Genomic DNA, 17,488 nt, shown 5'->3' with positions numbered 1-17,488 from the left:
CGTGAAAAAATATCACCGCCCGCCCACTGTTTTTTGGGCAGAATCAGCAGAATGGGCGAATTCAACGCCCTTTAATATTGCCCAGTGTTACTTTCTGCACGAAATTAACGCCGAGATTCAATATTAACGCCCGGTGACTGTTTTTTGTCGTAAAGAGCATATTTACCCAAACTAGCGGCCGTGGAGATCGCCCATCTTCAATTTCACCACCTCGCACACATATCGCCCACAATATCGCTCGCTCAAAAAACCGGCCATAAAAAGTGGAACTAACCTGAACGAACACCAGCAGTGTGGCTGGCATTTGTTAAATCCCACTCTTACGTGAGGAGCTGATATCGGAAAGATTTGACTGAAAGAGCACTGATGTGAGTGACAACGCTGACACACTGCTGTGTGTGTGCAGCTCAGACATCAGTGGTGCCCATCACCTTGGTGCCAGTTAAAGTTTACATTGATTGATAAGTTGTATTTAACCCGTTCATGGTAAGGAATCACTAGTGTGTAACGGTCCAGCTATCTGAGACAATGTGCAACAAGGTTATGTTCAATAACAAAAGTTTTATACCAACATTGGTCTGAAATCATAAGTATCACAGCCAATAACACCCAACCCCTGCCCACATCCCACTTTTTCCACCATTGACATCAATCACATGTTCAATATGTCCACCAACACAGAATACAAAGGCAAAGCAGGAGCGTGGTCCCCAGCCCCCATACATTGCAACAAATTGCATACACCCAGATGGAGATATAATACAGCCATCACCTGCGCACATGCACCTCACTTTCCTTCCCCCCTCTCCTTCTCCCCACCTCTATCCCTTCCCCTCCTCGCTCCATGGTGCCTGGCCGAGGAGCTCCTCAGGCGATGCCTCATTGGGGGGGATGAAGGCAGATGCGTTGGTTGGACGGGTACAGGAGCGGGGGGTGCCAAGGGGGCAGAAGCAGGATCTTGGTCCTTGCTCTCATCTGTCATTCGCAGTGGTGGTGCGGAACCTAGGGGTGGAGTGCCGCGCTCTGGGACCACTGGGAAGACTTTGGCAGCAGTGTTCCTGGCTATCGCATCCAGGGCCTCTGCCATGTGCGGAATGTACTCGGTCATGTTGGCCAGGTGTCGGGATGTGCCCCCCAAAGCTTTGATGAGCTGGTCACCAATGTCTACAGTCCTCCTGGACAACAGTACCATCTCTCCGCTGTCACGTCGCGCTCGTGGAACAGACCTGCTGCATCTACGAGACCTCTGCGGCGTCGGCGCCATCCTGGGGACAAATGGGGCGCCCTGTGGAGAGGTGTTTGGGGCCGGCACCTCCAGCGTGGAGGCGGGAATGACCGGAGGACCAATAGATGGCCTTGGGGTGGAATGGGTTCTGGAGCATGGCGATGCAGGTTCTTCGAAGTCCGCGCTCTCATCCATCGAGAACAGACCCAGCGGATTGACGGGCGACAATCGGAGCTCCTCAGCACCAGATGTAGTAGGATGGTCCGCCAACTCCTGCCCCACGCCCCCACCTTCTGGCCTCTGTGGCCTTGCCTGGAGCCGTGCTGCTGGCTGAGCTGCAAGACACAAATGAGGTTGTTAGAGGAGAAGGGGGTGCTAGGGTGATAAGGTGAGTCCAGTGCTACACACAGCATATGCACGACAAAAGCACCACCTCTCTCAAAATCATCGCAGCCATCACATTTCATGACCATCAACACATTGTGCATTGCAATGAATTTCATTAGGCCAGCATTATTTCTATGACATCTTTAGCAATCACCCATCATATATTATTGGTCGGATATGAGTTGGTGTGGCATCTATTGACTTTACATCACGCAACGGTGTAAGCTTTACTCACATGGCATCACTTCAAGGTCTGCAGATGCATCCGTGGCTGTCCGGGGGTTGTGCCCCGTAGGGGACGAAATCCGCTTTGTGATTCCGGGAGGAGCTCCTCGGCCACAGGGAGAAGTCGATTAAGGAGAACTCTAGTGCCAACTTTCCCAGTGGCTGATAGCAGGGAGATTCCCCTGTAGTTACTGCAATCGGACTTGTCCCCTTTTTAAAAAATGGTCACAATCACTGCGTCTCTGAGATCTCCCGGCATGCTCTTCTCTCTCCAGATGAGAGAGATGAGGTCATGTATCCGCGCCAACATCGCCTCTCCGCCATACTTTAGCGCCTCAGCAGGGATTCCATCCGCACCCGTAGCCTTGTTATTCTTCAGCTGTTTTATGGCTTTGCCTACCTCGTGCAACGTTGGGGTTTCACTGAGTTGGTGGCTGGCCGCATGCTGCGGGATAGAGTCGAGAACACTCGAGTCAAAGGCAGTCTCGATTGAGGAGGTCTTCAAAGTACTCCTTCCATCGGGCCCTGACAGCCTCGGTGTCCTTAATGAGTGATTCCCCGTTCTTGGCCAGGAGTGGGGTGGGGTCTTGGGAGTTTAGACCGTAGGTGGTCTTGACTGTAGCGAAGAAGCCTCGCATATCGTGGCTGTCAACCAGCTGTTGTATCTGCTGTGCTTTCTCCATCCACCACCTGTTCTTTAGGTCCCGGGTTTTTTATTGGACCTGAGCCTTGAACCGTTGTTTTGCAGCTTCCGAGTTGGGTTGGTGCTTGAGGCTCAGAAATGCTTTGCGCTTGCGATCTATTAGTTCTTTGATCTCCTGATCATTTTCATCAAACCAGTCCTGATGTTTTCTGCTTGAGTGACCAAGTGTCTCTTCACAGGCACTGGTTATAGAGGCCTGGAGGGCAGACCAAGCGCTATGGGCATTCAACATCTCGGTCATCAAGACACGCCAGATTGGCTGTGAGGCGCTGGCTGTATAGGGCTCTCTTAGCTGGGTCTCTAAGTGCCCCGGCATTGACTTTTTTGCGGAACTGCTTCTGCTGTCGCCTCTGCTTTGGGGCTATGTTAATGTTGATGATGGATCAGATTAGGCGGTGGTCCATCCAGCAGTTATCAGCTCCTGTCATGGCATGGGTGATGCGCACATCCTTGCGATCCCTGGCTCGGATGATGACATAGTCAAGCAGGTGCCAGTGTTTGGAGCGAGGGTGTTGCTACGATGCCTTGTATTTGTCCCTCTGGCGGAACAGGGTGTTGGTGATGAGGAGTTCGTATTCTAGACATTTTGTCAGGAGTAGGGTACCACTGGAGTTGGCTTTCCCTACCCCCTCTCTGCCAATCACATCTCCCCAGAGGGCTGTGTCTTTGCTGACCCTGGCCTTAAAATCACCCAGGCGGATCAATTTGTCACCCGTGGGGACGTGGGACAAGGATGTCTCGAGGTTGGAATAAAAACTCTCTTTAGCCTCATCCGTTGCATTGAGTGTAGGGGCATACGCACTGATGACTGTGGCGCATTGGTTCCGGGATAGGGTAATACGAAGAGTCATGAGGCTTTCATTAACCCCACAGGGGGAGTCTTTGAGGCGGTCGACCAGCTCATTCTTGACGGCAAAGCCGACTCCATGAAGGCGGTGTTCTGCCTCTGGTTTCCCTTTCCAGAAGAAGGTATAACCTCCACCATGTTCCTTCAACTGGCCTTCCCCTGCCCGCCGGGTCTCACTTAGGGCGGTGATGTCAATGTCAAAACGTCTGAGTTCCCGGGCAACTATCGCGGTGTGGCATTCCGGCCTGTTGCTGTTGGGATTGTCCATGAGGGTCCTGACGTTCCAGGTCCCAAACTTCATCCTGACGAAGTGGAAGATGCCTGTGCGTGAATTCTTTTAACGTGGGGTGGCTGCTGCACACCGGCAACCACACAGGCTTAGCTGAACAAGGTCTTGGTCCAGTGGCAAGGGAGGTCCAAGACAACTGGAGACCAGGCACAGCTCTTTAAGCCTAATTGACTACGGCGAGGTATTGGCCGCAAGCTCGGCGCCGAGTAGCACCATTGGTGGTAGATGGCCCGAGGCTTGGTTTGGGGGCAGGCATTAGGAAGGTGACTTCCAAAGTTATTTTAAAAGTTAAAAGTTGCTAAAGATTTCCAATTTGTTTAAAAAGTTTCTAAGAGTTGTTAAAAAGTCTAAGATGTAAATCAATAATAGATTATAAAAGTTTCCCCAGTTTAAAAAGTTTCTAAAAGTTGTTAAAAAGTCAAAGATGTAGGTCAATAATAGATTATAAAAGTATTTCGATTAAGAGTCTAAAATGTAAGTTTTAAAAGTTCTCCCAAATTGTTTAATAAGTTTAAAAGTTGATTAAAAGTTAAAAATTAATTAAAAGTTGGTTGGGAGTATAAGACGTTTGGTTGAGCCCGCCGTCTCGGTCCCTTCGGCCGGTTCAGCGCCGGCCCGGAGTCCCTTCGGCCGGTTGATCGTAGGCCTAGGAGTCCCTTTGGCCGGTTCGACGTCCCCTGAATCTGTCAGCACAACAAACAGCTGGTGTGCGACCACAGGGACAGGCATGGGCAGATGTGAAGTCCTTTCAGCCCGGGATGGGCTCCGCAGGTGCAGAGTCCATTTGGCCCGGTGCAGAGTCCTTTCGGCCCGGGACAGAAGCGGCCGGCACGGGGTCCCTTCGGCCCTGGTCGCGCACGCGCACACACACGTCGGGGGAAGGGGTCGGTGGGGCTGGTTTGCCGCGCGCTCCTTCCGCTGCCTGCGCCTGGCCTCTTCATGCTCCTTGCGTCGAGCTTCAAAGAGCTCAACGCCCTCCCGGATGGACTTTCTCCACCTCGGGCGGTCTGTGGCCAGGGTCCACCAGGTGTCAGTGGTGATGTCGCACTTTACCAGGGAGGCTTTGAGGGTGTCCTTATAACGTTTCCGCTGTCCTCCTTTGGCTCTTTTACCATGAAGGAGCTCCGCATAAAGCATTTGCTTCGGGAGTCTCGTATCTGGCATGCGTATTATGTGGCCTGCCCAGAAAAGCTGATCGAGTGTGGTCAGTGCTTCAATACTGGGGATGCTAGCCTGGTCGAGGAGATTTGCAGGATCTTGCGGAGACATCGTTGGTGATATATCTCCAGCGACTTGAGGTGCCTTCTGTACATTGTCCAGGCCTCAGACCATGAGTTTGGTGGTAGATTTGAAGGCCTGGTCTTCAAATACTCTTTTCCGCAGGTGGCCGAAGGCGGCGTTGGCGCACTGGAGACGATGCTGAATCTCCGCATCAATATCTGCCTTTGTTGATAAGAGGCTCCCGAGATATGGGAAATGGTCCACGTTGTCCAGGGCCGTGCCGTGGATCTTGATGATTGGAGGGCAGTGCTGTGCGGCGATGGCAGGCTGGTGAAGGACCTTTGTCTTATGGATGTTAAGCGTAAGACCCATGCTTTCATATGTCTCAGTGAATACATTGACTATATCCTGGAGTTCAGTCTCTGAATGTGCACAGACACAGGCATCGTCTGCATACTGCAGCTCAATGACAGAGGTTGGAGTGATCTTGGACCTGGCCTGGAGGCGGCGTAGGTTAAACAGCTTCCCACTGGTTCTGTAGTTTAATTCCGCTCCAGCGGGGAGCTTGTTGATTGTGAGGTGGAGCATGGCGGCGAGGAAGATTGAGAAGAGGGTTGGAGCGATAACGCAGCCCTGTTTGACCCCGGTCTGGACGTGAATTGGGTCTGTAATGGATCCATTGGTAAGGATCATGGCCTGCATGTCATCGTGAAGGAGGCGAAGGATGTTGACAAACTTTTGAAGGCATCCGAAACGGAGGAGGACACTCCATAGACCTTCACGGTTGACAGTGTCAAAGACCTTTGCAAGATCGAAAAAGACCATGTATAAGGGCTGGCGCTGCTCCTTGCATTTTTCCTGCAACTGGCGCGCTGCAAAGATCATGTCAATTGTGCCCCGTAGCGACCGAAATTCACATTGTGATTCCGGGAGGAGCTCCTCGGCCACAGTGAGAAGACGATTCAGGAGAACTCGAGCGACAACTTTCCCAGTGGCTGAAAGCAGGGAGATTTCCCTGTAGTTGCCGCAGTCGGACTTGTCTCCTTTTTAAAAAATGGTCACAATCTCTGCATCTCTGAGATCTCCCGGCATGCTCTCCTCCCTCCAGATGAGAGAGATGAGATCATGTATCCGCGCCAACAGCGTCTCTCCGCCATATTTTAGCGTCTCAGCAGGGATTCCATCCGCACCCATAGCCTTGTTATTCTTAAGCTGTTTTATGGCTTTGCCAACCTCATGCAACGTTGGATTTTCACTGAGTTGGTGGCAGGTGGATGGAATCGAGAACACTCGAGTCAAAGGCAGAGTCTTGATTGAGGAGATCTCCAAAGTGCTCCTTCCATTGGGCCCTGACAGCCTCGGTGTCCTTGATAAGTGTTTCCCAGTTCTTGGCCAGGAGTGGGGTGGGGCCTTGAGAGTTTGGACTGTAGGTGGCCTTGACTGCAGTGAAGAATCTTCGCATATCGTGGCTGTCAGCCAATTGTTGTATCTCCTGTGCTTTCTCCATCCACCACCTGTTCTTTAGGTCCCGAGTTTTTTGTTGGACCTGAGCCTTGAGCTGTCTGTAATGTTGTTTTGCAGCTCCCGAGTTGGGCTGTTGCTTGAGGCTCAGAAATGCTTTGCGCTTGCGATCTATTAGTTCTTCGATCTACTGATCATTTTCATCAAACCAGTCCTGATGTTTTCTGGCTGAGTGACCAAGTGTCTCTTCACAGGCACTGGTTATAGAGGCCTGGAGGGCAGACCAAGTGCTATGGTCTGATTCAGCATCTCAGGGTCATCAAGGCACGCCAGATTGGCTGTGAGGTGCTGGCTGTATAGGGCTCTCTTAGCTGGGTCTCTCAGTGCCCCAGCATTAACTTTTTTGCGGAACTGCTTCTGCTGTCCTCTCTGCTTTGGGGCAATGTTAATGTTGATGATGGATCAGATTCGGCGGTGATCCGTCCAGCAGTTGTCAGCTCCTATCATGGCGCGGGTGATGCGCACATCCTTGCGATCTCTGGCTTGAACAGTGACATAGTCAAGCAGGTGCCAGTGTTTGGAGCGAGGATGTTGCCACGATGCCTTGTATTTGTCCCTCTGGCGGAACAGGGTGTTGGTAATGAGGAGTTCATGTTTTAGATATTTTGTCAGGAGTAGGGTACTGCTGGAATTGGCATTCCCTACCCCCTTTCTGCCAATCACGCCTCCCCAGAGGGCTGTGTCTTTGCCAACCCAGGCATTAAAATCACCCAGGAGGATCAATTTGTCACCCGTGGGGACACGGGACAAGATGTCTCGAGGTTGGCATAGACACACACACACACAGCCATTGACTGTCGCTGAAAGTTTGCTCCTCCACAATGACAGATACTATTTGAAAGTTTGTTTAAGTCAGTGTGGTATCAATTCTCACTAGTGGAGGGGATCTCAACATTTACTCTGCTTTAGTTTCGCTGGTTGGAAGTGCATTGGAACCGTGCCGTTGAACATGAACAAGTTGCCATTACTCACTAGGGGTTGACGTAACCTTACAATTTCTGAGGAAAGCCCATCTTCCTGCCGAGGACACTTGTGCCTGACAGCCTGTGCCATTATTGTAAATGATTAGCCTGCTATTAGCTTCCCACTGCTGGAGGCTGCCATTGATTTCCCTTCACACTGGCCCGTCAGGCAGGTCATCACTCATGCCCGTAAACAGGATGGATTTCAGCAAGCAGCTTGACAGAAGTAACGGCCCGCTGCTGTCCACTGCTTTGTTTTGAGTAGAGAGTTATGTTTGGGATTGAGAGCCTGGAATAAGCTCTCCTCGGCTCATTGTGTGCAGGGAGACATTTCCTCGGTTTGCTATTTCTTGCAAAAGCAAACAAGATGTTTGAAATCTTCCGAGACACGGTCAGAATATCTCTCCAGGTAATCAGCAGGCTGGTCACTGTATGTGAAGTCCAGAAATCTGGGGGTGTGCATCACCTTTAGTCAGAAAGGTGACAATGATTGGTGTCTGCTGCCCAGCGTTCTGTTATATTAATATATGGCTATTCCCCACTGTCATCAGACTAATGGATCCAGGAGCCAAATTCATGGCTATATAATTAGAAACTGGAGTATTTCCAATAAACGTTGCCGTGTAATTAGCCCTGCTTTTAATTAGGGCTGAGGCCATTTTACCACCTGGGCTGCACTTTAAACTGACCCGGCCCGAGAGCTGCCTGAGCCCAGTGTCCGTGACGAAAGGCGGGTGGGGCACTCGGGAGCATGGCAGGAGCTGGCATCCGGGGACCCACATGAAAGGCCCCCATAGGACAAGTGAAGAGTGGGGGGGGCAGGGGGGCCGGGAAGAGGGGGGCCGAAGGATTCCTTCTGGGCTCCTCCTGGCTCCCCAAGTAAGACTGACTAATGTCTACGGCCCTTTTTTGGCCTACTATTCCAGGGCAGTGGTTTCCACAGTGAGGCCAGGCCCAGGTACTCAGCTCACTGCTGCCAGTTAAAATATAGTCAGGGTCTGAATGACAGGCCCTGGCGTTTGATCTCAGTCAGGCCAATGTGTGCCTGCGCACCTCAAATTCTGCCCTCTTGAGCATCGCTGATTATAATGGCTCAACCATCAGTGGACGTGCCTTCAGCTGCCTGGGCCCTAGGATTTGGAACCCCTCTCCGCCTCTCTATCTCTCTTTCCACCTTCAAGACGCTTCTTAAAACCTACTTCTTTGACCAAGCTTTTGGTCATCTTCTTATGTGGCTGTGTCACGCCTTGGGACATTTTATTACGTTAAAGGCGCTATATAAATACAAGTTGTTGTTGTTGTTGGGGCAATGGTTTCATACCTGACCGGTATACTAACCCTTGCACACCTGTTAAAATCAGAGCTTTTGTTTTGAAACCGATCTTGGCCTCATCCTGACACATTAAATGGAATCAGTGCCATCTAGAGTGACAACACAGGACTGCAGAGTGCCAGTTGCTTCTCCCCAACTGGTGGTGGAAATAAAATCGAATTAAGAGCAGTTTGTGTGGTGATGTAGTGAGTTCGACACTGGCTACTCATCCCTGAGGCTTGGGCTCAAATCCAGGCTGCACTGCTGCGATGAAAATCTGCAAGAGACAAAAGTAACATGATGTGGAGCTTCTCAATCGACTAATTGTCACTGAGTTTGGAATCTCAGAAATGGCTGGAGTAGGAGATGGTAAAATGTCCTATTGGTTCTAGAAATGCCCAGAGTAGAGGGAGTGTTTCATTCTCCAAGATCTCAGCGCTCCTCCATTTCTGGCCTCTTGCACATCCGTGATTTCCATCGCTCCTCTATTGACAGCCATGCCTTCAGCTGCCGAGGCCTGAAGCTCTGGCATTCCCTCCTTGAAATCCTCTTTGATCACCTGACCTAATATAAACAGAGGCATTTGTACCTCGGTATCAGGTTTGGTTTGAAAACACTCCTGTGAAATGACTGGGGACGTTTTACTATATCTAATGTTATATAAACGAATGTTGGCGTTTTTTTTGTTAAGAACTAGTTGGTTTATTAGCAAAAGGTTTAAAATTTAAATACATATTACCAGCCCATCCTCTTCCTCCTTCTTAGACGGTCCCTCATATCGAGGATGACTTGCTTCCACGCCAAAAAGGAATGAGTTCAATGTGAACCACCAGGCTCACAACCACCTGCCTCATCGTGGATCCCCCGAACCCAACTGGCTGGGGTTTTATTAAGTCTTGTGACCATCACATGTCTGGTTAAGCCATTCCCAACTCACAGCTCTACAACTATTTGGGTTGAAACAATAAATCAAGAGCCCCCTTATTAAGGGGGCAATAAAACTGACAAATTAAACAAATTAACTTTTTGCAATAATGATTCAAATTAAAATTTGGATGCCGGGGATGATGATGCACTCCAGTCCCTCCGGCATCCACCTCTCGCAGAAGGCTGCAAGCGAACCGGTGGACACCCTGGCTCGAGCTCAGGGGTCGCGTTACACCATCAGAGCTGAGAGTGTCTGGTGATGAATGGTGTGAGCTCCATAGTCCTGCAATTTTTTCTCTTCAAGGATTTATCCAATTCCCTTCTGAAAGTTACTATTGAATCTGTTAATGTAATATAGGCGGCTCACCACCACCTTCTCATGGGCAATTAGGGATCGCCAATAAATGCTGGCCTTGCCAGCGACGTCCACATCCTGTGAACAAATAAAAAACACGTAGGCAAACAGGGCAACCAACTTACACACTGCAAGCTCATACAAGCAACAAATGACCAGTTAATGTATTTTTGGTTGAGGGAGGAATATTGGCTGGGACACCGGGAGAACTCCCTTGCTCTTTCAATAGTGCTACGGGATTTTTTTACATCTACCTGAACTGGCAAATGGCGCCTGGATTAATTATCTCTGGAAAAAATAGCACTCCTGACAATGCAGTACCCCTCAATACTGTATTGCCAGGTCAGCCAAGATTACATGCTGGAGTCCAGGAGTTGGACTGAGAGGCCAGAGTTCTACTAGCTAGGATTCTTTCTGCTGATCACTTTCCAGTGACCCCTTGCTTGTAAGTGCGTAAGTGGACACCTGGTGTAGTCGGAATTGGAATCAGAATCAGACGTAAGGGCTCCTATATGTAAGTAATCTGGCAGGTACAATGGCTATTTCGGCAAGGCACTGGAACAATGTCTTAGCTCGTGGATCATCGTGTGAAACAACACAACTTCTCTCTCTGCCTCTACAGAAACTACTGATGGTTTTATGTGTAGCTAAAAAGAGTGTGGGAGCCCCACTGGTGGCACGTGAACCTGTGCTAGGCTCCCAGTCTCAGCCACAGAGCAGTCCAGGGATGTCGGGGTCAGGGCCGATTGGGGGGAACTAGGAAGCAGGTCTTCACATTAGCCTGGAGCGGTGGGGGTCGGGCTCACTGCTTAAAAGGGTGGTAGAACCAGAAACCCTCACCGCTTTTAAAAAGTACTTAAGACATGCACTTGAAGTGCCGTAACCTACAGGGCGACAGACCAAGAGCTGGAAAGTGGGATTAGGCTGGATAGCTCTTTGTTGGCCAGCACAGACACGATAGTCTGAATGGCCTCCTTCTGTGCCATAAATTTCTAGGTTTATATGGCACACCTACACACAGAAAAACTCAGCTGATGCCAGTTTAGTGATGTGGTAGGTGATTGTAGGACTTTATAGGACAACTAATCGCTTGTTCACACAGTGAATTATGATTGCTGGCACAATCCAATTTGCAAATGGCAGTAAAAATGGATTGTTCATGAACCTGCTATTGGCTTAGGCAGGACGGCAATTAAATCATTCCTTATTTATCTTAGAGCAGAGCAGGTTAAGGGGAGATTTAATGGATGAATTTTGATAGAGTAAATAATGAGAAACTGCCGGAGGGCTGGTAACCAGATTTAAGAAGAGCCAGAGGGAGGTGAGGAGGAATTTTTTCACGTAGCGAGTTCTTACAATCTGGAATGGCCTGAAAGAATGGTGAAAGCAGCGATTTTCAAATGGGAATTGGATATATGCTTAAAAAGGAAGCCATTGCAGGGCTATTGGGAACGATTAGGGGAATGGGATTAATTGGATAGCGCTTTCAAAGAGCTAGCACAGGCACGATGGGCTGAATAGCCTCCATCTGTGCTGTATGATTTCAAAGATGGCATAACAGGGACCTTGCAGGCACTGGCAAGTTCTCCCTCAGTAATGGGCACAGTATCAATCCTTGGTGTGTGAGGAGGCTCAACGCCAATATTTGTACATTGCTAGAAATGGGAATGTTTTCTAACTGCTTTCCCCTTCTCTTTCCAGCTCTTATCTAAAGTGTCTACATTACGAGCACTGTGTAATCGACACACTGAGAAGCTGTCTTCCTTCAAAGCAATACATCCAGACATTGTGCGGGTCCATTTCCCCCCGTTGTACAAGGAGCTGTTCAGCTCTGAGTTTGAGCAGATGATGCCAACAGATGGCTAAAGATTGCCACCAGAGAACGTCGGGACCCTGGAAGTACCGGCAGCCAACAATTGAAGAGACCTTTGCGTCCTTCTGTTGCTACACTGCAGTGCCCGCACACAGACCAGGAGATCAAAGAGGCGGCACATTTCTGGGGCGGGGAGTTTGGGGGGTTGGCGGGTGGGGACGGGGATTAATATTAGTTTCTTAGTAAAAGTTGAACTTGTTTTTCTCATGCATTTAGTTTGTGTAGAGCACAGCGTACAGTGACATTATAATGCAGGAAGCTCATTTAGAACAAATCCTTTACAGGGTATATAGAGTAAATACAGTGAATATAACATTTATTATCAGTATATCATTTTAACCTGGATGTGCTGTGAGACGATATATGAATCTACATTTTAAGCACCTTTTTTTCCCAATTTGTACATGATATGTTGGTATTTATTAGTTCTGTTAATAGGACTGCACAAGAAATACAAGTTTAACGGATGAGTATTGGAGGGGAGGTTGGGAGTTTTGAATGCTGCTCTTTAGGTGGATGTATGTGTATTGTAGGAACGCCCACACACTTAGTTTGGTTTACAAACTCACTCCAATTTTCATAGTCTGTGTGGCTGGTTAATGTGTCAATGATTCAGATCAAGAATAGGATGGTGAAAGATGATGGAATCAAATGATTTATAAAATACAAAGCCTTGTCTGGACCACTTTAGAGAGAGTTCTATTTTTATAACCCGCGTATGAATATTAGGAAGCACTTAAAATATTCCTGCAATAAGAGATGTGATTTGTGTAAGACTACGTTTTTTTTGTAAGGCAAGTCAATAATAGAAAGAAGTGTTATTTTCGAAAAGCTTGGTATTATTTTCTTGCGAGAATATGTCTGGTTCTGTCTAGTGAAATCTTGTCTATTGTGCCACAGTGTAAGTGTGTTTCCGGTAATGAGGAAAAAAAATATTTTAACCTTGAAATGGAGGTTTCCTTGTGAAACAACATTCCAAAAACAGGGCGAAGATGTAGAAATGTTTAAAGCAGATGTGTGTGTGTGTGTGTGTGTGTGTGTGTGTGTGTAGTGAGCCCGTGTCACTGTTGCTTTTTGCACATTTACGTCATTCCTCGGTAGTGCAATATGTACAAAGGGCACTCGCTGGTGTACACTTTACCCCTCAGGGAAGAAAAACATTTGTTTGTACAGTCTCTTGTTCTGCAAAGGGCTCTTGACTGCATCACTTGTGTGTCTGTGTGTGAGGCAGTCAGTCTGGCTAGGATCCCGGCGTCGGTCTGGATCCGGCTTCGGTTGGGATCCTTGAGTCAATCTGACTAGGATCCCGGAGTCGGTCGGGATCCCGGCATCAGTCTGGATCCCAGAGTCAGTCTGATTAGGATCCCGGAGTCGGTCTGGATCCCAGAGTGGGTCGAGATCCTGGAGTCCGGCCACTGTTTATTTGAAGGATGAGTTGTCGGCTGTGAGACGCGCCTGGCGATTGCTGTTACTGTGAACGACAATCCAGAATTCTGACTAAATTATAAGAATCCTAGGAAGAAAATGTAGAAGGTCAGATGGAGGGTTTGAAATTTTAGCTCAGGGACAATGTAAGATTATAATGAGGGTGTGGAATGGTCAGTATTTCTTGTAACTGTAAACACAGCAATGACACACAGGCCCGAAGAAGTTAAAAACTGACTTTACAAGAATATTGCTTATAGTTATTATTTAAGGTGTTTGCAAGCCTTGGAAGTTATATGCAGACAGTTGAGATCTTGTTTTTATCGAGAGCGAGCTATTAGTGAAGACTTCTATGAATACTGGCAGACTCTGGATCTATCATCACAACATTCATGATCTGCTCTTTAACTATTTCTGCCTATGCTGCTGCCAGAGGCTGTGGCCTGCACTGATGCATGTTAACGGAGAGCACATATAGGCCCCATCACACTCATCAACATAGTGTCAGCTCAAACAACAAGCTAATGTTTTCTACCTCCCTTCACCCAGGAATCCAGAGCCACTGTTGAAAGGGGCATGTTTCCCGTTCCCGGGGCAGGAGAGCCAGATGCCTGAGAGCAAAGTAACACATTGACAAGTAGACGCCAGCCCTGCAGGAGAGAAGTCCAGTCACCACCTTCAGTATCTGCTCAATTTATCAGCAATCTTTCCTCTCTGGTGTGAGCAAGCATGGGCCACACTGGTTTAAACCGGCTTATCAACAAATGCAGCATTCAGTGTAGGGAAAGCATGGATAAACAGGCTGTAATTACCCATGAATTTGCACGCGGAGTTATGTCCGTCCCACTGCCCCGTTCAATTAGGGTCGCCAACTGTGAGCTGGCGTATTCCAAGAGCTTTCATCCCATGACGTCCTACTCCAACTGCTTCGCTCTGACTCTCCTGCTATTGGTCACCCGACCCATCCATCCTCACGGTGCCTCCTCCCGCCCCCGCACACTCCTGCAATTGGTTGCCCGACCCATCCATCCTTGCGGTGCCCCCCCTTCCACAATCCTGCTATTGGTTGCCCGACCCGTCCATCTTCAAGGTGCCTCCCCCCGTACCAATTGAAAAGCGAATTGGCTCCTCGTTTCCCAATTGGATGATTCTTAACGGTCAGTCAAACAAACTTTTGCCCCATCTCCAAAATTTTTATAACTAATAAAGAGAAGTGTTCCAAGAAAATGTAAAAAAAAAACACGTTTTTTCTTTTGAATGGCCCAATGATTGTTATCCCAGGTTTTTTTCTGCGGGAGATTAGTTTTTATTTCCTGGAGACTCCAGGGCAATCCTTCATTCATTGGGACTGTAAGGAGGAATTAAATGTCAGTACAGCAGTCATTCTTTTAATTCTCATTAATTACTGCAATCTTTGCCCTGGTGCCTCCTGTGCTTGAGGTCAGAGTGGCCTGGCCCCATAGTGACCGTGCTTAACTGCCCAGATCTACAGGTGATTGATGGCACGCCGCCCGTGCTTCACAATATTCCCCTCCTTCAAGCAGTTCTCAGCGATATCACAGCAAGAGAAGAGTGACCTGCAAGCCAGGACTTATTCCAGAGAGCAGAGGGATAAAGAACAGCAGAAAAATACTGAAAATAAACTGACAGAAAGTGAGCAGGAAAATGGACTAACGTCACAAATTATACATCTGCACTCAGCCCATTCCTGTATGCAGGAGTTCAGTGCTGAGTGATTGCTTTATTTCACAAACTGAGACAGGGTGACGTTTTATGAATAGTTGAGACCTGTGTGTCCAATAATTAGCAGATTCTCAAAGTGCCAGCTCAAACTCACATCCTGTCCATGTCATAGGGTCCCAGGTCAACTGCCTCATCACTCCATTCAGCTGCATGGCCCTCCTAGACAACCATTATTCAGTGCTCATTTTATCAGTGAATTAAGCATGCATAAATCGTCATTCACTGCTGACTGACAGCTACAGAATGAAGAGTCATGTGTCCCGTGCAATACGAGCACGGGCGGGCATCAATACACACTGGACCTCCGCTCACTGTGCATTAGCTCCCATTGCACTGGCCCCTCCGCGCATTAACCCCAACTGCACCTCCCCACACCCCGCGCATTAACCCCGACAGCACTAGCCCCACACACCATGCATTAATCCTGACAGCACCACAGTAACAAATAACAAACAAAAACTAAATATTGCAAATACACAGCAGGTCATTCAGTATCTACATAGGATTACATAGGATAAATAGCACAGAAACAGGTCATTTGGCCCAGCCAGTGTTTATGCTCCACTCGAGCCTCCTCCCGTCTTTCCTCATTAACTATCAGCATAACTCTCTATTCCCTTCTCCCTCGTATGCTTGTCTAACCTCCCCTTAAATGCATCTATACTATTTGCTTCAACCACTCCCTGTGGTAGCGAGTTCCACATTCTCACCACTCTCTGGGTAAAGATGTTTCTTCTGAAATCCCCATTGGATTTCTTGGTGACTATTTTATATTGATGGCCTCTAATTATGCTCTTCCCCACAAGTGGAAACATTCTCTCTGTATCCACTCTATCAAAAACTTTCATCGTTTTAAAGACCTCTATTAGGTCACCTCACAAAAGAGACCCAGCCTGTTCATCCTTTCCTGATACATATACCCTAGTATTTCTGGTATCACCCTTGTAAATCTTCTCTGCACCCTCTCCGATGCCTCTATATCCTTTTTATATTATGGTGACCAGAACTGTATGCAGTACTCCCAAGTGTGGTCTAACCAAGATTCGATACAGGTTTACCTTAACTTCATTATTTTTTCAATTCTATCCCTCTAGAAATAAACCCTAGTGCTTGGTTTGCTTTTATGGCCTTGCTAACCCGTGTCGCAACTTTTAGTGATTTGTGTATTTGTATTCCCAGATCCCTTTGTTCCTCTACCCCACCCAGACTCGCACCCTCCAAGTAATAAGTGCCCTCCCTATGCTTCCCACCAAAATGTACTAACTCACATTTATCTTTGTTGAAATTTATTTGCCAATATATGCCCATTATGCAAGTTTATTAATGTCTTCTTGTAATACTCCCCAATTTGGTGTCATCTGCAAATTTAGAAATTGTGTTTTTGATTCCAAAGTCTAAATCGTTAATATAAATTGTGAACAACAGTGGTCCCAGCACTGATTCTTGTGGGACACCACTACCCACCTTCTACCACTGTGAATAACTACCTTTTACCCCTACTTTCTGCTTCTGTCTTGCAGCTAACTATCCATTCTGCTACTTGTCCCCTTGCTCTGCATTCTCTGACCTTATTCATTAGTCTATTATGGGGTACATTATCAAAGGCCTTTTGAAAATCTGGATAAAATACATCTATTGCATTACCCTTGTCTACTCTCTCTGTTATCTCTTCAAAAAATATAATGAGGTTGGTCAAACAAGACTTTCCCTTTTGAAATCCATGCTGACTATTCATTATTATATTTTTGGTTTCTAGATGTTCTTTTATTTCCTCCTTTAGTAGGGATTCCATTATTTTTCCTACCATCGATGTTAAGCTGACTGGTCTATAATTTGCTGGACATGTTCTATCCCCCTTCGTAAATATAGGTATTACGTTAGTTAGGTATCTGCCAGTCCTCTGGCACTACACCATGTTCTAATGAATTATTAAACATGTGTAGTAATGCCTCTGCTATCTCTTCCCTAGATTCTTTTAAAATGCATGAATGTAATCCATCCAGACCAGGGGTTTTATCCTCTTTGAGTTTGATTAGTTTATTTAATATTTCTCCTTTTATTTAAATGCAGTTATCTCATCATCTGATGTTATGTTCATCTGTTCTATCTCCCTGGTAAATACTGAAGCAAAGTAATTATTTAATATTTCTGCCATCTCTCTGTCGCTGATTATGGTATTATTTTGTCCATCCCTTAGTGGTTCTATTCCCATCCTGACCGACCTTTTCGTATTCATGTGCCTGTAAAATATTTTACTATTTTGTTTTATGTTCCTTGATAATTTAATTTCAAAGTTCCTCTTTGCCTTTCTAATTGTTTTTTTGACTTTTCTCCTAATCTCTTCGTATTCTTCCTTATCATGCACTCCCCTGCTGTCTATGTACTTAATGTATTCCTCTTTCCTTACCCTCAATTTTCCTTTATGGCTTTATTCATTCATGGAGTCTCATTTATAAAGAGAGAAGACAGATTA

At 47.3% G+C, this 17,488-nt stretch overlaps 1 protein-coding gene across 1 annotated transcript in view; it reads left to right on the top strand.

Moving 5' to 3' along the window:
- roraa (RAR-related orphan receptor A, paralog a) overlaps positions 1-11,840 on the top strand; it is a 112,617-nt gene extending 100,777 nt beyond the window's left edge. Inside the window, exon 10 of the mRNA XM_070863969.1 lies at positions 11,676-11,840. Within this exon, the coding sequence (XP_070720070.1) occupies positions 11,676-11,840 (165 nt within the window). The remainder of the gene's footprint in view (positions 1-11,675) is intronic.
- The last annotated feature ends 5,648 nt before the right edge of the window (positions 11,841-17,488 follow it).

Source organism: Pristiophorus japonicus, chromosome 21 (genome assembly GCF_044704955.1).
Source record: "Pristiophorus japonicus isolate sPriJap1 chromosome 21, sPriJap1.hap1, whole genome shotgun sequence".
Lineage (NCBI taxonomy): Eukaryota > Metazoa > Chordata > Chondrichthyes > Pristiophoridae > Pristiophorus > Pristiophorus japonicus.
Note: the sequence above shows the minus strand (reverse complement) of the source record. Positions and strands in the feature narration are given on the sequence as shown.